General features: G+C 41.4%; 1 protein-coding gene across 22 annotated transcripts in view; it reads right to left on the reverse strand.

Moving 5' to 3' along the window:
• The window catches only part of EPB41L3 (erythrocyte membrane protein band 4.1 like 3), a 240,164-nt gene that overhangs the window by 70,352 nt on the left and 146,553 nt on the right, over positions 1 to 23,259 (reverse strand). For all 22 annotated transcript variants that reach the window (XM_030810711.1, XM_030810709.1, XM_030810705.1 and 19 more), the window contains exon 3: positions 17,315 to 17,512. In XM_030810711.1, the coding sequence (XP_030666571.1) occupies positions 17,315 to 17,512 (198 nt within the window). The remainder of the gene's footprint in view (positions 1 to 17,314; positions 17,513 to 23,259) is intronic.

Here is a 23,259-nt window from a genome sequence, read left to right on the forward strand (position 1 = left end):
TAAAATTCTAATGTATGAAAGACAGCAAAAAGCCAAATTAAAGAAACAAAAGAAGAACAGGCAATGAACTGAAAGAAGGCACAAGAATCAATCAAAGAGCATGACAACACTCAATTATTTCTCCACGATGGTACCTTATGCAACCTTCCACTTCCTGTTTTCTAGTCCTTGCATGGCACTTAGAAAATTCTATCAGGATGCTTTTCTATGCACTCTCTCTTTTTGAACTGTTTGATGGACCCTCACGCAGTCACAATCACTACTGTAATTTCCCCAAGGGATCAGGTACTCCAGTTCATAAGCTGGAACAGGGCAAAAATGGAAAACAGGTTCGGTGTGGGGAAGAACCCAAGGGTGGGGGATTTGTCAAAGCTGTCACCACTTCCTACTTCAAAGGTTAGTATCCCCCAGAGCTCTGTTATTAAGGCTCTTTTCTTCTTACTCATTCACTCACTACCTGCACAACCTTATTCACCGCCAGGTTTGAATTTGTATAAAAGATAATGGCTCCCACAAAGTCTACCAACTTGACCTCTCTTGCAAATGCCAAACAGTATATCCAGTTGCAATAGCAGATTGCTACTTTCATATTCCAGGCACTTTAAATTCAATAGGTCTAAGTTAAATTCACTGTCTTCCCCCATAAACTTTTTCTCTTGTATTCTACATCCATTGGTAGTACAACTCTCTATGCAATCACTTAGTCCACAAATCTCGAAGTCATTATCAGTTACTGGCTCTTACCATTACCCATATCCGCCTCATATATCCAACTGATCAGACCTGCCCCTTTTCAGGATGGTTCCTTAAAATCTACTCTCTTCTCTCTACCCCACTGCCAATTGCCTTGCCTCGGTTCTGGTTCTCAGCATCTCCTGCCTGGTTCTTTACAATAGAGCTGACTAGTGTCCCTGTTCTATTCCCTTAGCCTCCAATTGCTATTTAGCCAATAGAAGAACGTTTTAAGAACATGAATGAGCCAAATAACTCCCCTACATAAAGCTCCTCAGAAGCACTCATCCCCTATTGTGACAGGCAGAATTCTAAGATGGCTCAAGCTTTCCTTCCTCCCTGGTGCATATGCCTGCACCATCCCTGAAACTGTGAATAAAGTAGATCCTACTCCTGTGATTAGATGATGTTGGAGGGCACAGTTGACCTTAAGACTGGGACATTATCCATGTGGGTTTGACCTAATCATGTGAGCCCTTTCAAAGTAGAGTTTTCTCTAGCTGGTTGCCGATGGTGAGGTCAGAGATTCCTGAGAAGACAAATCATGGTGAGGGAGGTTCTATGTTGCTGTGCTACAAGAGCCTCATGGGAAGGATTCGAGAGTGGACTCTGTAGCTGAAAGCGGTTCCTGGACAACAGCCAGCAAGACAGTGAGGACTTCAGTTGTACAACCACAGGGAAATGAATTATGCCAACAACCCTAAGGAGTATGAAGCTGATCTGTTCCTAGCCCAGTGTCTCCATGAGGATGCAGTCAGTGAACAACATGATTTCTGCTTTCTGAGATCCTGAACACAGGACCAACTGACACACACTGGACTCCTGGCCTATGCAAAACGTGAGATGATAAACACGTGCAGTTGTAGGCCACTATGTGTATTGGGTGCTGTTTTAGGTCACTATGTTTATGCGATGTTGTTTTGCCATAAGAGAAAACCAGTACACCAACAGAACAATATCCAACCTTGTGAGCACACTAAACCGATCCTTCCTGATGGGTCCCAGGGCTTTCCACTCCAGCTCATTTCCTGCCCATGGTGTTTCAAACATACTCAACGCTTGCTCTCACATCTCTTCATCTGTCTCAACAATGAAAGTGCTAAGCAATGTTACATAAATATCACGCACATAGTTAGAATTATTCTGGAAATTTAAACAATTAACTAAATTAAAATATGTGAATGCTACTTGATTTTATGTTGCCTTAAATACCTCTACAGGGATAGTCAGCTAACGTTTTCTAATAATTAATATCTACCTACCACAGGGTGACTGGAGACCTGCTTACCATTTTGCACAATCTGAACCACCATTGAGGAATCTTTACTCCTAATGAGAAGTGACAGTGTGCTGGCAGTCCTCACAGCTCTCGCTCGCTCTCGGCGCCTCCTCTGCCTGGGCTCCCACTTTGACGGCACTTGAGGAGCCCTTCAGCCCACCACTGCACTGTGGGAGCCCCTTTCTGGGCTGACCAAGGAGGGAGCCGGCTCCCTCAGCTTGCAGGGAGGTGTGGAGGGAGAGGCGCGAGCAGGAACCGGGGCTGCGCGCGGCCCTTCCAGGCCAGCTGGAGTTCCGGGTGGGCGGGGGCTTGGCGGGCCCCTCACTCAGAGCAGCTGGCCGGCCCTGCCAGCCCCAGGCAATGAGGGACTTAGCACCCAGGCCAGCAGCTGTGGAGGGTGTACTGGGTCCCCCAGCACTGCCCACTCACCGGCACTGCGCTCAATTTCTCACCGGACCTTAGCTGCCTTCCTGTGGGGCAGGGCTCGGGACCTGCAGCCCGCCATGCCTGAGCCTCCCACCCCTTCCATGGGCCCCTGTGAGGCCCGAGCCTCCCTGACAAGCACCACCCGCTGCTCCACAGCGCCCAGTCCGATCGACCACCCAAGGGCTGAGGAGTGCGAGTGCACGGTGCGGGACTGGCAGGCAGCTCCACCTGCAGCCCCGGTGCAGGGTCCACTGGGTGAAGCCAGCTGGGCTCCCGAGTCTGGTGGAGATGTGGAGAACCTTTATGTCCAGCTCAGGGATCGTAAACACACCAATCAGCACCCTGTGTCTAGCTTGAGGTTTGTGGATGCACCAATCGACACTCTGTGTCTGGCTGCTCTGGTGGGGCCTTGGAGAACCTTTGTGTCCATAATCTGTATCTAACTGATCTGATGGGGACGTGGAGAACTTTTATGTCTAGCTCACGGATGGTAAACACACCAATCAGCGCCCTGTCAAAACAGACCACTGGGCTCTACCAATCAGCAGGACGTGGGTGGGGCCAGATAAGAAAATAAAAGCAGGCTGCCCGAGCCAGCAGTGGCAACCCGCTCGGGTCCCCTTCCACACTGTGGAAGCTTTGTTCTTTCGCTCTTTGCAATAAATCTTGCTACTGCTCACTCTTTGGGTCCACACTGCTTTTATGAGCTGTAACACTCTCCGCGAAGGTCTGCAGCTTCACTCCTGAAGCCAGCGAGACCACGAGCCCACCGGGAGGAACGAACAACTCCAGACGTGCCGCCTTAAGAGCTGTAACACTCACTGCGAAGGTCTGCAGCTTCACTCCTGAGCCAGCGAGACCACGAACCCACCAGAAGGAAGAAACTCCGAACACATCCGAACATCAGAAGGAACAAACTCCGGACACGCCGCCTTTAAAACTGTAACACTCACTGCGAGGGTCCGTGGCTTCATTCTTGAAGTCAGTGAGACCAAGAACCCACCAATTCTGGACACACTAAGAAGGTATTTATAGCCAGCCAAAGATCTGTGGTCAGGCTTTCTACACATCACCCCTGTTTCAAAACCTGGCCCCTAAAAAAGAAAGAAGAATCCAGGAAACGTGCCTCAAACAGCTACTCCCAATTTCTACAGGGCAAAAGCGAAAGTTCTCTATGACAGTAGAAGATCTGTCCCAACATGAAAATGAGTGAGCTGGGTCGCTTTCCATCTCTTTCCTTCCTTCCAGCTGCTACTATTGAGTCCCTAGTTATTTTTTAAAAACCCAGACTAACACAGAACTCCAAATATGATAGAAGGCAAAAAAGAATCCTATCCTATACTTGCTATGGAAGGGCAAATATAGAATAACTTGTAATTTTAAAGGTACTTGAAATCAAATTCAATATGAAGTCTCTTCAAATGCACCATTCAGAGTTACTAAGGAAGAAATCAGAAGACATAGCAGAACTAGAAAGAATGTCCTCTGCCAACTTCCGGAGGGACTAGAGATGAAGGAAAAGAGGGTTGACTTCCTCAGATCCTTTCTTTAAGAAATCCAGACTTTCCCACATTATTTGAGTGAGTTCATTACTGAAGCCAAGGAACACTATACCTACTTGCTCCATATAAAATGTGAGTCCATTCAGGATAAGAGACAAGCACTGAAAGTCACAAGTGGCGTGTGTGTAATTACTTTCAGAATATATTCAGGCTTGTTAAACACCTACTGATTTCTGACACAACAGCAACAGAACCTTAGCTACATCTTCTGTCTAATCTCAGCAGGTTCAAACAGGACAGTGTGAGAAAAAGCAAGTTTCCTACATTTTCCGGCTCACCTTCTCAATTCTACCAGTTTCTAGGTAGGTGGGTTTTTAAAAAAATCTTAAGCACAATTGTTGCTTCCTATTCTTATTTAATAAAATTGTTCAGCACTTCCAGAACTGCCAAATTAATAAGTAGCTGATGGGAAAACACAAATACTATTCTTTCCAGGTTAAACAACAAATAAACAAACAAAAATGAGAAATTGAGAGTCACATTTACATAGAAATTTACATTCTCAGAATTTAAGAAATATTTTTCGGTGTCTTATATATTATTAGGCAATAAAAGTAAATCTCTAAATAGTATGAAGGTTCTGATCTCATTTTCACGTTAAAAACCCACCAATCTGTATGGTATTTTATATTTATATTCCTAAAGACAAAGGCTTAGAAGGGAATATGTTTTATGGGGTGGAAATTCCATAACTTTAGAGAACCTTTCAAATTTGCCAGCCACTGCAGACCCAAAAAAGGTCCCTGGGACCTGCAGATATAACATTCACTCTATCACTCACAACAACCCTGTGAGCTCCACTTCACAGATAAGACAACTGAGGACTTCTGGGGATGAACAGTTTATATGCTGCCTCCCAAAATTTAATATTCTTAAGTTCAAAAATCAATTCTTTATGGAGTGGAATGGGAGAACTTACCTACTATATTAACAATCCTCCAGTCTCATTTAATTCATGAAATTCCCATAGATATTCAGATATTCAACTGTTAGGGTATCTATATTCTGAGTTTCAAGCACACATTTTTAACAGTCTGGGAGTGAGTGATCCATATGTATTACCACCAACAAAAAAAAGTAAGAAAAAAATTATTAAATTTCAGTATGTAACCTTCTGGCAGAGCATTTTCCTCTCTATATTTCATTATCATTTTTTCCATTTCCCACTGAATTATTTAATGGCCATTTCCAAACAGCAAACACCATTGGACTGAAATACAACAATGCCAGATTTTCCCTTACTCCTCTGCTGCAAAAAATTAACAATATCATAAAAATAGTAAAACCACAAAGGGTATTTCACATGCATTTTAATATCTCCTTTTAACTTAAAAACGTTTTTCAAACTAATAGCACCATATTCCTTTTATGATAAAAGCTAAAAAAAGTGTTACCTCTCTCCACATGCCAATCAGACACTGGACTGTAGGGCATTTGTGTTAGCCAAATCCTGAAACTAATTATTGCCAGTGTATGCTTCCTGTTCTGAATGCATCAGCCAGTGTGCGTGTGTCAGTAGTTGTACGAATGCTGGTTTCTTAGTAAATATTTCATCATGTCTCTATGACAGGGCCTTCAACAGCATACTATATGGCATTCTTCCCTGAACATACTTCCACATTTTGTTGGAAATCATGCACGCAACATGCCACACACATCACATACACATTTTACAGGGCTGAACTAGACTTTGTGTTCTCCTTCAACTCTAAGAACTTGTGTTTTCACCAGACCTCAACTCTGTAGTCAGAAAGTGCTCATAGGTGCTGTTGATAAGCCTCAGAATATGGAGACTAAGTTAAAAGACATCCTCCTTTGAAATGGAAGTTAACCAAAAAAGAGATTATCAAAAACTCAAGTGACTATCCACCATGTAGAAACTTTCCTAGGATATTATCCACCTACAAAAAGATTTCTAATCTTGTGGCTGATGACAGCAGCCTGCTTCCTAAACTTCCTGAAGGGCCAGCAGTACTTCCACAAAAAGGAAGGCATGAATTGAAATGCTAACTAAGGGGAGATAAGCTATAATCCTGAAAATTACAACCTGCCTTTCATGGGGGAAATGCTGTATATTATGAAACAAATTGGCAATTGATCAGGAAAACTGAAAAAGAATCACTAGATGGTGCAACTTGTTTCTCTCCAGAAGGGAGGGTTAGGGTCCCCAGGTTTGACTCACTTTTCCACTTTAAGCTAGATGATGTGATAACTATAGAACTTGCTTATAATCATTCTATATGAAGGCAAAGAGCTATGTCGAGCCTTGAAACTTGTTCCATACACCACTCTGAAGACTTCCTATGTTATATCTCTCCAGCTATTTTCCTCTTCTCACTCAAAATGCATTGCTTCTAAGCTTTATTCTTTACATAGTAGCTTATTTCATGGGACAGTATAATTATGAGAGTATAAACCAGAGATTTAGCAGTCATTTTTAGAAATTAGGTTTAAGAAAACTTAAGGGGATGATATTCTGCCCACTGACTAAACCTGTTTCTCTTCAATAGGATCTGAGCCCCTTTTCTCCTGATTAATCCACTGCAGGCCTAGAGCCAAGATGCCCTGTTTATTAAAAGGGGATACCCACTACAACACCCACTGCAGATGCACTTTGAGATTTCAAAGACTTCCAGCCACAAGAAGACGGCAGGTGAAGAAAATAGGAGAAAGTGAATAGTAGGTAAAGACTTTAGTAGCCTCTCTTCCATCTGTCTACCCAAAAACTACATATATAAGTTAAAAAATTAGAAAAATTGATCAATTTTGAAGTCAAAAGCGTACAGAATTACAAATACAGGAGGTAATCAGAAACCTAATTTTTTCAGCTTCATAAACTATTTGTAAAGTAGATCTTTCTCCTTCTATTTCCTTTTTCTTCCTATTGATGGCAGCAGTGGCCTGACTGGAGTGGCCACTGCCATGACACCAGCTGTAGCAGGGGAGGCGCGGCCAAGGCTGCACGCTCCACGGAGCCGGCAGGAGCCAGGAACAGGTGGGAGCCTCACCTTCCTGCCCAGCTGCAGCTGCGGATTCGGGCATCCCTGCACTCTCAGGGGTACAGGAACCCCCCCTGCCCTTGCAGGCTCGTAAGTGCCTGTTCCCACTGCCTGGCTTCTCCTTGCTCCGGGCACCCACTCCAATTTCGGAGCAAAGTTGTGGCTGAGCCTGGGCTGTCATGACCCAGGCAGGTGTACACGCACTTGAGGTGGTGCTGACACTCAAGTCCCCTGCTGCCTTGGCCCTCTTCAGACTTTGTGCGCCGACAAGCATGGGAAGGAGGCTGAGGGGGACACTGAGGGCAGCTTGGCACAGGTCTTCAGGTGCCCCTCAGCACAAACAGCCTGGGCACCCTGGATGACATGTAGATGGTGGCAGGAGGCTGGCAGGCTCCTGGCAGAAAGGGGTGGGTCCCTGGTGAAGTCCCACCCTCAAGCCAGGGATGGTCTGAAACACGTGGGCCAGGCTGTCAGTTCCAGGTGGAGTCCGCGGCCCCCTGAGTGATAACTTCGGGTGCTTTTTCCAGGCCTGCCCATGGCTGCCGGTTGGCCAATCAGCACGTACTTCCTCCCTTCTGAAGCCCATAAAAACTGGACTCAGCCAGACTCACAGACTTTGGGATGACCTGCTGGGGACAGGAGCTGCCCATGGCAGTCTCCTCTCCTCTGAGGGCTGCACACTCGACAGGATGACCTGCCTGCAGACAGGAGCTACCCACTCCAGGACTGCTCTCCGCTGACAGCTGCACCCATTGGGATAACCTGCCTGTGAAAAAGAGCTACCCGCAGAGGCGGGCAGATCATCTGAGGTCAGGAGTTCGAGATCAGCCTGGCCAACATGGCAAAACCCTGTCTCTACTAAAAATACAAAAACTATTAGCCAGGCGTGGTGGCATGTGCCTGTAATCCCAGCTACTTGAGAAGCTGAGGCAAGAGAATCGCTTGAACCTGGGAGGTGGAGATTTCAGTGAGCTGAGATCATGCCATTGCACTCCAGCCTGGGTGACGAGAGACTCCGTCTCAAAAAAAAAACAACAACAACAACAAAAAACAAACAAAAACAAAAAGAGGAAAAAGAGGTACCCACTTCAGATCTCCTGAGAGCTGTACTGTCACTCAATAAAGCACCTCTTTGTCCTGCTCCCCATCCAGTTGTCCGTGTACCTCATTCTTCCTGCACACGGAACAAGAACTCAGGAACTGCTGAAAAGCATAACTGAAAAAGCTGTAACACACACAGGGCTGAAACACCCCATCCCTATTCCTCGCCACACTGGGGGTGACAAGAAGGAGAGAAGGGCTGCACCCCTTCTGGGAGCCCAGACCTAGAGCCTCCCTGAGCCAGGGCTGTGACATCCTCTTTGGGGGGTCTGTGGTTTCTGGCATCTCCAAGCTTCCAGATGTCACTGGGTTCCCCTTGTCCAGACGTGGGTACCCACAGCAGAAGTTGTTTCTGGTGCATCTGATCCAGCCGCAGGCTTGCCCAGAGCTGATGCCTGTGCCAGTGCCTGGAGCTGTCTGCCCCGCCACAGCAGCCAGCGTGCCTGACTGTGCATAGTGGCTGGACCCCGCACTTGCTTGCTCATGCACCGCTCATCACTCTGCACCTGGCTTGCCCTTGACAGGTGTCGGATCTGGGCCAGTAGCATGAGCCAACTGCAGCCTGCAGGTCAAGTGGGCGGAATGAGCCCAATGGGCCCGAGCAAAAATCAAGCATAGGCGCCACCTGCCCTAGAGGCTTCCGGCTAGAAAAGGAACGCCCGAAAGATCCTGTGACACTACTAAATCACAAGTCCATGCTGGAGACAAATACTATACTTTGGATCGCTCCTTCTGCTGTTGTAGAATGCATTTATTTATTTATTCATTTTGAGACGGCGTCTTGCTCTGTAACCCAGGCTGGAGTGCAGTGGCGCAATCTTGGCTCACTGCAACCTCTGCCTCCCGGGTCCCGGTTCAAGCAAGTCTCCTGCCTCAGCCTCCCGAGTAGCTGGGATTACATGAACGCGCCACCATGCACAGCTAATTTTTGTATTTTTAATAGAGACAGGGTTTCACCATGTTGGCCAGGCTGGTCTTGAACTCCTGACCTCGTGATCCACCCGCCTTGGCCTCCCAAAGTGCTGGGATTACAGGCATGAGCCACCGTGTCTGGCTGACTTTGCATGTTTTAATTCTGTAGTGCAGAGACTTCTGAAACAGAGAGCAGGAGATCTGGGTTCTAGCCTTTCTCTGTGTGCCCTCAGACACACTGTTAGCTTCCCTGTGCCTATTTCCTCACCAGTGAAACAAAGCAGGAGAAAAGGTCATTTCCAATGTCCCTTCCAGATATAAAATTGTTCGACTTTATGGTGAAGACAATCTCACACATAAGCTCAAGCCTTTGGCTCATTTGGTCTTCAGTGCCTGGAATGTAACAAGTGCCCAAGCAAAACTTTATATTAAAGTCCCTGCAAAATGAGTACAGCTCTTTGGTATCTTTTGTACACAATGTGGTAACATGTTTTATGGATTAAAATTGTAAAGAAGAAAAGCCGACATGCGTTAAGACAAATAGTAATTAAAACCCAAATGATTCACTTTTGTTAAAAAAAATATTTCAGTGCTTATAATGCACAAATTGATCAATGCATTCTAGAAAATGCAAAGATTTTAATGAAGACCAAATGAGGCAAAGGCTTAAGCTTAGATGTGAGATTGTCTCTGCCATACAGTCAAACAGACTTATGTCTGGAAGGCACAATGAAAATAACCTTGTCTTCTACCTCGTTTAACTGGTGAGGAAGTAGGCTCAGACAAGCTAAAGGTGTACTTGATAGAGACTACACCTTAAGGGATTTTTGGAAATTATAAGTACAGGTCTACTTTTAGAAAGCAGTCTGGTAAAGTGCATTGGTAGCAGACAGTCCTGTACTGGGGTCACGGGGCACTAGATAAACCTGTGCAGATGGGAGGCCACTGTAGCCACCCAAGGAGTTGGCTGAAGTCTACCATGCTGGAAAGACTCTTTTCCTGAGGAAGTAAATAAGGAATGCCTTGGACTAAAGTGGGAAGCTTCCTTTTCTCCCTGAGGTTAGAGCTGACTGGGGTCCTGGACTCTGAGGAGTAGAAAGGGTACCGTCCTACAGTAGGTGTGAGCTGGTACCTGTCATGCAGGAGCAGAGTGGGCGTCAGGCAGGAAGACATTGGTCAGGAGCTCTACGACTCCTAGGAAGGCCACATGATGTAGCCGGTGTGCTTTCTGTTATACTGTCTGTCCTTAAAGCCTTTACTCAAGTATGCTATGGGGAATTAGGGAAAGCTTGCTTTATTTCTGAAGAAGCAGTTTAAAGGGCAGCACCGCCATCTGAGCCCAGGGAAAGGTGTCAGTGGCAATTCTGAGTGGCCAAGTCACCATCTCACAGGGCTCTGTGGCACTAAAGCCACACATAGAGTAAGGAAATTTAAAGGACTTCCTCCACAGCACATGGGAACACTTTCGGGAATCATGCTAGGGAAGATTCTGACAGAGGTGAACTTCAAGTAAGTCAACTAGAGATAAAAATATGAAGTATCACGTGAAATCTTAGTCACAGGATGGTGAAAACTAGAAAACTTGGAATATTTTCACACTTGGAAGACTGCTTTCTGCATTAAACCAGTAAGTCATGTATATCTACTATGTGAAAAATTAACCATAGTGTTGTACAAAATCCAGAGATAAGATACTGTCCTCTGAAACTGGCAAGACGATGGAGCAGAGCATTTACCTGTGAGTCCCTCTGCCTGGGCACAGGGAAGGAAAGTCCATTTCATGACATCAGCAACACAAAGTGGCCATAAAACACACTGGAAGCCTGAAGACTTAAAGAAGTTAGGTTTGCACGAAAAGGCAAACCTAGGGCTTCAAACAAGGTTATTCATTCATTCTGATGATGTCAGAATACTAACATTTGGGAAATGAATCCTGTTAGGCCTTCACACAATGTGACAACTGGGAATAACTGGGAGTTAGCAAAAAGAATGCCTTAGCGGATTTTATCTCACATAGAGCATCGACCATTGAACACACGTAGGCACTCAAGTTCCAAAGTCACTCAGCTTCCAAAGCACAGCCTACCATATGGTGAAATAGCAGGACTCTTACTGTTTATATCTCTTGATATATACGCTCACATTTTTAATATTTATATTGTTTAGAATATTTATTAGGCCTTGTCTACACTCATGATGGACTATTAAAGTTTATTACTTCTTAAAAATGAAAACCAGGAAAATGGATTTAACAGTTTTAGTAAACAGTCTGTTTTAATCAAACCTTACTGAGACAAATGTCAATACCGTAAGATTTAATGGTAACTATGTAAATGAAACATTGCATGTTAACAGTCCCTGTATGTAACTGTTCCTATGGTTGCCCCAAAGAGCTATCACACTAGGAAACAAGGTTAATTAAAGTCCTTCCACCCTCCAGATTCCTAGAGGCATCATTCTTCAAGCAGGAAATTACTGCTGCTGCTGGATGGGGCCATTTGGTTACAGCACGTGATGGATGGTTTGATATAAGTTCTTCAATTGAGCAGAGATCCATGGAGGAGGGTGGCAATGTTACAGGTTAAACTGGAAACTTACAGAGCTACGTGGAATCAAAAGCTCTGTGATTTACGTGTTTGGTGAATGAACAATACTTGTATTGGTTTAAAACAGTCCTTATTTTTATGGTTTACAATTAATATTTCTTGTAATTCAAGAAAAGCAAAAGGTACTCCAACTTTCTACATTATGGCAATTCTATTTGCTGCCTGGTCAAGCACTTCTAAAGGGGTTGGAAAAAAATTTAATCGTGTAACCTATAGAAGTTGGAAGGCTAAGATGTTGAATCCCAATAAGTACAGCATAAAACAGGGTAAGATTTACACAATTAATTGAATCACAGGCAAGACAGATTATTAGGCAAGTTTTCAACAGTCCCTTATTGACCAATAGTTAGAAGGTAACAAAAGAATCTTAGAAACATAGTTCCATAAATTTCCTTATCCTCTCTGGTCCCTTACAAGCATCTCTGGATGGTCTCAAACAATGTTTGTTGGAGTCAAGTTGACCGTTTCTGTACTTCAGATTCCAGGCCTATCCTGGAGGGATCTAAATTGTCCTCAGTTACTGAGCCCATTCCACCACAGGCCACTAGACAAGCTCTAAGTAATCTAGGGGCCAGATTTTTATGTGTTATGGCTGCACTTAAATTGCGCTCATTGATTTGCCCCAATCTGGAGGCAAGTCTCTCTCCAGTGTGGCCCATTCACTAGCATGTTTCCCTGGAATACTAGCCCAGTGTGGATGTACCTGGGTCCTATAAGCAGTAAATTGCCCTCATTACTGAATTGGCAATATTTAGGGGCTAAATAAACTGACTTTCACATGAGGAGAGAAACATGGCAGGGCCCTTTGAGTAACACCTACCACTCTTAGAGTAATGTTCTGGACAACTCCACCAACAGGGCTTCTCAGGGAAACAAACCAAACTGCACCATTAAGCCATTGTGGCTTAAACATTTGATAGATGCAGCAGCAAACCTATCTTACGAAATATGGACTGAAATTTGAGATAAAGCTTGACTTATTTTCCTAAAACAAAATCAGACTAGATTAGAATGGTGCCCAAATAGAGAAAGCAAAGTCCTAATTGGATAGTCACTAGGAATACACTGTACACTAATCAGTGAGACTCCAATCAGTCTGCCTAACATGGAAGCAACAAAATGAAAATAAATGGGATGAGTGAGAGGACTGTTACCTCCATTGCATGGAACTGAGATATTTTTATTTATTTTCTCTTTTAAAATGCAGTTTGAGAAATAAACATCAACAACAATAACAAACTGGCTGAAGGACATTGTTTGCATTCTCTAACAGTACAACAAGAGGAGAATCACATAGTGATTTTGTTGGCATACGTGAAAATCTGGCAGAGTGTAAATATTTCTCAAACATATATATCAAGCTCGCTATAATAAGATCTTTTCTTATATTTCAAATAATCAAGACTGAGTTTGAAAAGAAAGTCTGTCAGCCGGGCGCAGTGGCTCACACCTGTAATCCCAGCACTTTCGGAGGCTGAGGCGGGCGGATCATGAGGTCAGGAGATCAAGACCATCTTGGCTAAAATGGTGAAACCCTGTCTCTACTAAAAATACAAAAAATTAGCCAGGCGTGGTGGCGGGCACCTGTAGTCCCAGCTACTTGGGAGGCTGAGGCAGGAGAATGGCGTGAACACAGGAGGCAGAGCTTGCAGTGAGCCGAGATCGTGCCACTGCACTCCAGCCTGGGCAACAGAGTGAGACTCTGTCTCAAAAAAAAAAAAAAAAAGTCTCTCAAATGGAAAAGCACTGAATGCTACAATGATCTAAGCCAACTGCTACAAGGAAGTTAGAGAAAGCATGATCTGAAAAGGCTAGCATAGAAACATAGGTGGGGAGATGTTGGGGATCAAACAGGCAGTAAGTGTTTAGTCATTGCTCTCAGATAACTGCTCCTTCTATCTTGCTCTCTGGGTCGATGGGTCTCTCCCACTGTAGCCTTTGTGTGCACGTGTGCGTGTGTGTGTGTGTGTGTTGCCAGGGAGTCTTTTACAGGTGACTATAAATTCTCATGTTACCGTCATGGCAGAGTTGAGCCTTAATGATTTTAAGTTGCTATGATGAAGGCATTCAATATGCCATGGAGAAAAACATCACAATTTTATGAAAATAAAATGCTCTTTTTGATGCCTTATTAAATGCAAAAAAAAGTTTCATCTGTTATCATCGCCTTCATTCTTAATTCATCTATAACTACCCGTATTGGAGAGAGGGATCGGGGAAACAATTCTGCCTCTTTCAGTCTGGTTTCTTTGTGTCTGTATGTCTCTTCTGTCCATGAGTGGTAGTAGGAAGGGGCATTGGATGTGATATGATCTGAGGCAGCATCTGAGGAACCAGTGGCTTCCATAATTGCATCTACAGTTTCTACAGGAACCCTCCCATGGCAGTGCATACGTCATCACAAGGTTGACAGCGATCATTAAAGACATTATTTTCCTGTTAACTTACAATCTGACTTCCTATAACTTCTACCTTAGTTTTTCTTTTTATACATAAAAGTTACGATAACCCTTCAGCCTCCACCTTTCCAATTAACTGAGAATAGCTTTCCTATCCTCCACCAATCTTATTTTTTCCATATTTAACACATCCTATTTTTCTAACCATTCCTCATATGAAAGCTTCCAGGTCATTCACCATCCTATAATTCTCACTGAATATGCTCAAGTCAAAGTCCATTGTTCATATTATCATTATTAAACAGGGACCATTTATTAAGAATATGCCACATCCCAGAAAGTGTTCAAATAAATTATTTGCTTTAATCTTCTCAACAATGCCTTTCGAGGCAAGTATTTTCACCCTCATCTTTCTGTTGAGGAAACCTAGGTTCAGAAACTTTAAGGAAGTTCCTTGAAACCACATGGGTTACCATTAGCCCTCCCCAGTCCGGTGGCTTCAGAGCATTTATCGCATGTGATTGAAACACAGCCCTGAAGGCAGGATCTGTGCAACGCAGCGAACAGGATGGCTCGCTGCCTTCTGCAAACGTAACACTACGCTTCCACGGAAACAGCCTGTGATTACAAAATGGTTTTGACAACTGTAACACACTGTTGGTTCACGATGAGTTTGTAATGAACTTAAAGCTAAAGATGAGTTTTACTCAAATTGTTACCAAGGCTGACTGCCCCTCTCGCAAACACATTTCCATTTTGTACTTGATCCCTTTTATCAGAGTAAAGTTTTACCTCCACTCCTGCTAAATGTTAGCTTTCCTGCTTTGCTTCAGCATCCCACACTGTCCATTTCATAATAAAACTGGAGTCTGACACTTGGGGCATCAATCTCTTTAAATAAGCAATATAGGCTTTAAAGCTCTATATTGCTTAAAAAATAATTGTTCAGCTGTGTTTCTGTGCCTTCGTCAAGTCTTTGATACAGATTCAGTTTCAAGGAGAGCCAACACTGAAGCACATCTTCCCTGGGCTACGCTTTCCCTTCTCTGTTTACCTAGTATGCCCCGTGTGTAGCTCACCAGCCAAACTTTACTTTCCATTGTTTATATCAAAACACAAGAGCCATTGTAACATGTTTTTTTTCCAACTAGCACCTCATTGCCTCCTTGAGAATCACTCTGTTTGATTTACAATACATTTTTCTCATTCAACCAATCGGTTACAAATTAATCCACTGAACTTTACCATGCCCAAATTTCTCCATCTTCTTCACAAAGATGTCAGCCGTGAACACGTATTTTCTGATATCAATGTCTGTGGCGAAACTGAAAAAATTCTACCAGCACAAGTTTTTATATCCCAGAAAAAAGTTACTCTTAAGAATCTGTCAAATGTATAAAAATAATTTATTATAGAGGAAAATAACTGGCCAAGTTTGCTGTGCCACTCAAAATGTTCACAGTGACATTAAAAGAAAGGTAAGTATAAAATAAAAAATTTGTAACCACAGTGATTATCTATAATGAATCTGAAGCACAGACATAAATTAAATTTGACAAAATGTTTAACAATACTTGTGCCTCGGTCAGCCCTAAGGCATTATCCTCTCTATGTGAAACACTATAAACTTTCTTCTAGACTCTTGGAAGACTCTGATAGCTAGGACTCGAAGACTGCCAGTTTACCGTATTTATTCCATTACATAAATGCAATCAATAGAAAGACTCTCTCTTGACTTGGATCAATTTTTCCAGAAAATGCATCTACACTGAAAAAATACAGTATTTCTCAAGGTTACAAAAGTTCCGTAAGTTTCATAGTAAAACCCAGCTAGAAGTATATTACTGGAGCTGCCTATTTCCAGAATTCAGATCTAGATGAGTAATTGGACACGTTGGTCTAAGTAATTAAACAAAATCAAAGCCAGAAAAAGGCAAGAAATAGTTTTGTGCATGGTCCTTGGGGGTTCCTGCAGCGGCTCATCAACGTTTATAAGGATACTGGATGACTAAATTTTCTATAAATTCGTATACAACAGACTAAATAATTTTTGATGTAAGACTTTATTTTCAAAAACCATATAGACTTTTTTCTATCTTCCTGCAATCTGTAACAATTTAGTAACCTACCTCTCATCCCCATCCTAAATGAATTCAGTGTGAAATGGATTTGAATCTTCTGTTCCAAGAAAAGCACTGGGTGCATGAGTGCATTATATAAAACATAACAGGAATGATATGGGGGTTGGGAGACAGAGGAAGCAGAGTAAATGGGAACATGGGAAACAAGGTGGGCTTGGTATTAGCTGTCATGAGGGACGAGGAAGAGAAATATGTGAGGACACACACGTGTGCACTGCCTGTGCTGCCTGGGACAGAGTCTCAGCACAAGCCTGAGGAAAGGGTGGACTGTGAAAGCACGGTGAATGAAGGGGGAGAGGGGCTGGCTTGGAGATGTGTGTGATACCCTGCCCTCTTTATGACAAAGGCAGGAGCTGGAGGCAGGAAGAATGAGCTCTTTGAATGAAGACATCACATCTGAAACCTTGCTAAAAGTGAAAGCCATTCCATCTTGGGGCGCACACAGATCTGCTCGTAGAGCCTGAATTCATGCCCTGCGTGAATTCTCCCTGACACTCAGAGAACTCAACAATCAGCTATCTCTGCAGTTCCAGACAGGTTGTGTTCTCAACTGCTAATTTGGTCTTGACAAACATCTCTGACAAAAGGCATTCAACTGCCCTTTCTCTGAGAGGAATCTGTTTTCTTTACAAAGAAAAACAAAGGGTATACCCTTTTACACTGAAACTGCAATGCCCACCACAATGTGCCTTTTAAAACTTACTCATTCTCCAAGCAAGAAAAGGTCATGGACATTTTCAAATTATCCACCACCCATATGTACAGAATTTGTAAGTTTTCTACCAAGTAACAAGTGACATGGCCATAAATTATGCAAAAAAGGATAAAATTCATGTAAATAATAGCTCACAGTCAGGATATTAAAGTCTATTTTTAAAGCTTTCAAATTTTTTTTTGTTCCTACCATATTGTTGGAGATTTTATCTTTTAAAAAATATAAGATCACAGTTTACTTTTGATTGTAACATTTTGGGACATTATACATATTTTTAATCTGATCCCCTGTTAGAGACTAGGGAAATAATTTTATATTTAGAGACTGGGTTTGGGTAATTTTCCAGAGTCCTAGAAAAATAAAGAGGCATCTTGTATATTTTATACCAACATTCCCCAGCTCTCAATATCTAGGACAGAAAAGTCTTAAGACACACACTTACCTCTACTTCACAGGTATATTCTGATCCATCTAGAAGTATCACTTTGCACTGCATGCTTTTAGGCTTTTTGACAATCTTTAATGGAGACCGAGATAGTTTACTGCTAGATGATTTCTGAGAAAGTTTATCGTCTTCTAATTGCTGATATTCGAGCTGTTTTGCAGCCCTGGCAGCAAACTCCTGTTCCTTGTCAGTGACCTGTGAAGAGCAAACAATCAACAGTTTTCATTGCAAGATGGGAAATAAATATTGCATTGCTCATGCAATAGCACAAAACTGCTTTCTATTTCATAGAGGAGAGGTACTGAATTAGGATATTAGGAATAGATATAAATATACAGATATTTATAATATTTGCCTGAATACTGTTTGCCATTTAAATGTATCAATAAGGCCTTATTTCATTTTAACTCCAGGATTTACTTTAGAACTACTGAGTTAGCAAATGCTATCAAGATTTCAATAAGCAAACAATGAATAATTGACTCCTGACTTTTTAAAAAGGATTGGATAGTATAGGCCTCTAAAATATACTGTTTAGATTTCATCTTATATGTTCTATTTTCTTAATTCACCAGATCCTTCTATACTCTACAACTTGTTATATAACTGCCTCATCCCTACATATACAAGATATCTGATAAACTCTAAGGCCTGGAGAGCTTCAAGTATTAATCTTTTCAGTACTTTTACAACTGTTAAAATGTTTAATTTAGCTCTCAATCCAATGAAGTCAGCAGAACTGAAATTCATCACAAAGTAATCCCCTATGTCTGCTTCCCTTCACTGTAATGAACCAGTGTAAGAACATATCAAATCTGTCCAATAGCTTTAATCTGCTTTCAAACCATAACAGACTAATCCAGGCTAGATATAAAACTGCAGAGAACATTTTAAGTAACAGTAACATTCTCCTGTATACCAATCCCTTTGGAAATGTGCGCACAGATCTCTAACTATTCTCTCTGTACATCCATCTTCTACCTATTAAATGGCCACCAATGGTAGTACTGCAAATTCGATCCTTGGGCTGTGCCACCACTGCCACTAGTCTGCAAATATGTGCTGACAGTCCAAAGGAAGACATGCACCAGAATTCTGTTTAGGGCTTTGAAATGAGCATGGAATTTCCTCTCCCGTGAACATACTATCAGCCCTTACTTTTCATGGGCTTGAAAAGTCAAAACAATATTGATGGTTTTAATTTTTCTATTAGCCTCTACATTTTTATAACACTAATATAATTACAAAAGTATTTGGGTGTATTTATTTTGGGTTTTAGGTACAGATTTCTGCTTTATCTTCATTTTCTATCTTGTTTTCCATCCAAAAGATTGCTAATACAGTACTCTCCTCCAATTCTATCTTGCCCAAGATTTCAAGGCAAAGTCTTGAGAACTTCTTAAGAATTGGAAGAGACCAATCTGCTGAGCTTATGAAAAGAAAGCAACAAAAAACTGAATAACCAATTCTAAAGGCCAAAACAGTTGAGAAGGCAAGTTTTAGCAAAAAAAAAAAAAAAAGTAAATAAACTAAAGAAAACCTGCTCTGGCAACTCAGTCTTACTTTTTTAATCACTGTCTTTCTATAGCAAAGCATTAAAATAGCAAGTGCAAGAAAATCATAAAATTGTCATTAATTTTGGCCTTGAGGTAATTGACAGAAAAGTTTGGTTACTTTGGTATTGTATATCAACAACAATAACATATTAAGTGCTTTATAACTTACACAAATTATGTACATTTAAGTTTTATTTTTGTCTCTTCATAGGCAAAGGTCATTAGAAGCTATTAATAAATTTTTATTTAAATTTTACCTGAAATCAACATTTTCTATGTAACAGGGAAGATACAATTTCACTTTTCCTTTACTAAAATATCTGTATGAGAATAAGCTTCTGGGTTACTTTAAATGTCAATTCCAGAGGCATCTTAAGGCATCAAGATTCAAAGGATAGGCATTGTTTCTGGGAACACTGGAAACATGAACCCATCACTGAGGCCCTTACATACATTTTTTAAAAAAACTTTAAGAACTCAAAAATAGCAGACTAAGTACCTCAAATGAAATGTTAGTCATAGTCATATGATGCGTTCTAATTTTAAATATCGGATTTTAGCTAATCCTCAATCTCTTTTAATCCTCACAGCTCTATGGTATGGGTATTATTACCCTCATTTGCATATAAGGAGAGAGAGACATGGGAGCCTAAGAAACTTTCTTGAGGCATAAATTCAGTGGATTTGAATGGAATTCAAATCCAGCCAAACCCATGTTCTAATCATTACTATGTACCAAAATCAGCTTCATTTTACCTCCAACAGTTAGCTTCCTAGCCTGAATCAAAGAATTTTGTGGAAGAATCTCAGAAATTATCTTTTCTGAACTCTTCATTTTGTAGATGAAGTGAGGCTTGGGGACTTGAGTGAGTTCTCTGAAGATGGTAAAACAATGACTAGAAGAGACAGGACTCCAAGGTCTCTGCCTTTTGCAGCCAGTCAGCTCTCCCTCTTAGTGTCATTTCTCTTGTTTTGTATCTGACTGCAGAAGATAAAGAAAGTATATTTAATCATGTCTAGGTATAGATATTCATACTTTTCTATAATTATCTCCCATTTTCATGTTATTTCATTTCAGAGTAAAGAGGAAAGAATGAAGAAAAAGCAAACATTTACTTTAGTAATTTTAAATGTTTGCAGATTAAAAAAAAAACAAAATAAAAAGAAAGCCAAACACTATCATCATCATTCCTCCACAAAAAGAAAAGGTAAAAGAAAACCATGATGGCTACAACAGTTCCTTAGTTTTGTCTACTAAGCTGGGATGGGATCTCCTCGCTCTCCATCACAAAGCATCTGCAATGAGACAGAGCAGCTATTTATAGAGTGAAAATAATTGTTATTTATTAATATTGTTTAAAGCAGAGCTTGCGACATTCATTTTAAAATGGTGGCACAGAAGCAAGCTGGTTTCCCTCCTCCCATCCCTCCACAGAAAACCTAAAACAAATATACAGCACAAGATTTTCACCAGCAACAACCAGGAACTCAAACATGAGGACAAGACAGATCCTGAGGCCACAGAGAAGTAGAAAAACTCCGTGCAGATGGTGTAAGAATTGGACTTCCGTAGTCATGATGCCCCTCCCCTTGATTCTGCCCGGCAATAAAAGTGCAGAAAATCTTCCCCCAACTTACAGAAAAATGATACTGGAAAAGCGAGACTGAGGTAGCCAACCAGCTTTCCCACCTTCCTGGGATTCCCTGCAGGAGACCTGTCTTTGCCTTAACCCATGGGAAGGAAGTGATGTGACTGCCTGAAGGGAGAAATATCCCCGAGGACAGGCAGAGAAAAAGCCAGGAGATGGGACCACCAGCCCCAGTCCTGGACACTCTGCTCTGTAACTTGGCCAAAGGAGACACTGAATCAGAGTGGCTGTTCAGCAGCACCACGCTGGAGAAGGCACATTCCACAGATCCCTTGGGCACAAACTCCTAGTAAGTCATCCCACATTGCCAGGATAATCCCTTTGGGACCTCCCGCATTCAGGACAAGCAGCACTCCCATCGCTTACGAGAGCCAAGGTGATCTGGGCTTAAAGGCCACCTAGGGCCAAAGAGGTGGCAGAGGCCTAGCGGTAAAAAATTTCTAAGCAAACATATCCAATAAAAAACAAAACAAGCCAGACAGAGAAACCTGCAATTAAAAACTAATCCTGCCATACAAAGACACAGACACCCACCCACAAGAAACAACAGCAAACAGGAAACTATGTCCTCCCCAAAAAGACAAGGGAAAATCCAACCCTACAAGATGGCAATTTATGAGCTAAGAATTCAAAATACCAATTTTAAGGAAACTCATGATCTCAAGATAAAAATGAAAAGCAATTCAGAAATTTATCAGATAAATTTGATGAAGAGATTGAAATACTTTTAAGAAATCAAACAGAAATCTCAGAACTGAGAAATACATTTGGTAAACTGAAGAACTCATTAGAGGTTCTTAGCAGAATGAACAAAGCAGAGGAAAGATTCAGTGAGCTCAAAGACCAGCTATTTGAAAAGACACAGAGAAAAAAGAAAAAAGAACAAAAAGGAACAGAGTGCATACAAAGTACAGAAAATTACCTCAAAAGACCAAACCTAAGAATTATTGGTATTCAGGAGGCAGCTCAGCAAGAGCAAAGGGTAGAAAGCATATTCAAAGAAATAAACACAGGAAACTTTCCAAAACTCGCGAAAGATATAAATATTCAAGTACAGGAAAGTCTGAGAACATCACACAGATTCAACCTAAATAAGAATATCACAAAGCAATAAACTCTCAAAGCTCAAGAACAAAGAGAGAACCCCAAAAGCAGCAAGAGAAAAAGAAACAAATAACATGTAAAGGAGCTCCAAATTGCCTGGTAACAGAATTCTCAACAGAAAACCCACACAGGCCAGGAAAGAGTGGAATGACATTTTTAAAGTGCTCAAAGAAAAAAACTGTCATCTAAGAATATTGCATCCAGCAAAATTATCATTCAAATACAAAGAAGAGATCAAATCTTTCCCGAAAGAACAAAAGCAGAGAGAATTCACCACCACCAGACCCATCTTAAAAGAAATGCTAAAGAGAGTTCTTCAATCTGAAATTAAAAAACACTCATGTGCAAAAAATAAAAATAAACCTTTCAATGTATCAAACACAGTGGTAAAATCAAGTACATGGATAAACCCAGAATACTCTATTACTGTACTTACTGTACTTGCAGTGTACAATGTACTACTACTACTACCACAATCATAACTCTAGTATGAAGCCCAAAAGACAACCTATCAAAAACAATAATACCTACAGCAACCTGTGAAGAGATAGGTAATATTAAAATATGCAAATTGAGACAACTAAGTCAAAATGCAATGGGGATGGAGTTAAAGTATAGAATTGGTGTGTGTGTGTGTGTGTGTGTGCGTGCATGTGTGTATGTGTGGTTTTTTTAGCCTTTGTTTCTGTTTTTAAACTTGTGATCTAAGATAAGTTGTCATTTGTTTAAAATAACTTGCTATATCTATAAGATGTTTTTGGTAAGCCTCATGGTAACCACAACACAAAAACCTATAATAGATCCACTAAAAATAAAAAGCAACATACTAAAACACACTACCAGAGAAAATCACTTAGCCACAAAGGAAAACCATGTAAAAAAGAACAAGAGGAGTTTCAACCAGAAACAGGCAGCAAAACAGCAGTAATAAGTCCTTATCAATAACACTGAATGTAAATGGTCTCAATTCTCCAATTAAAAGGCCTAAAGTAGGTAAATGGATATAAAAACAAGAACCAACTATACGTTACCTTCAAGAAATTCAGTTCACCCACACAGACAGAAAGCAAAAACGTGGAAAAAAAAAACATTCTATACAACTAGAAGCCAAAATAGAGCAGATGTAGCTATACTTATATGAGAGAGACTAACAAATCTAAGACTAAAATGAGAAAAAGCAGGTCACTATATAATGATAAAGGGGACAATTCAGCAAGAAGATACAACAATTATAAATATCTATGCACCTAACACCAGAGTTCCCAAGTATATAAAACACTAGTAAATCTAAAGGGAGAAACAGACTGCAGTACAATAATGGTAGGGGACTTCAACACTCCACTCTCACTAATGGACAGAATATCCAGACAGAAAATCAACAAAGAAACAGTGGAGTTAAACTACACACTAGATCTAACAGGCCTAACCAACATTTACACAACATTTCACCCAACTGCTGTAGAATACATTCTTTTCATCAGCACATGGAACATTGTCCAGAACAGACCATGTCTTAGGCTATAAAACAAGTCCAAACAAACTCAAAAAAAGAAAAACCAGAAAAAAAATCATATCAAGTACCTTTCCTGACCACAATGGAATAAAACTAGAAATCAGTAAGAAGAACCTCAGA

This window comes from Nomascus leucogenys, chromosome 4 (genome assembly GCF_006542625.1).
Source record: "Nomascus leucogenys isolate Asia chromosome 4, Asia_NLE_v1, whole genome shotgun sequence".
Taxonomy (NCBI): Eukaryota; Metazoa; Chordata; class Mammalia; order Primates; family Hylobatidae; genus Nomascus; species Nomascus leucogenys.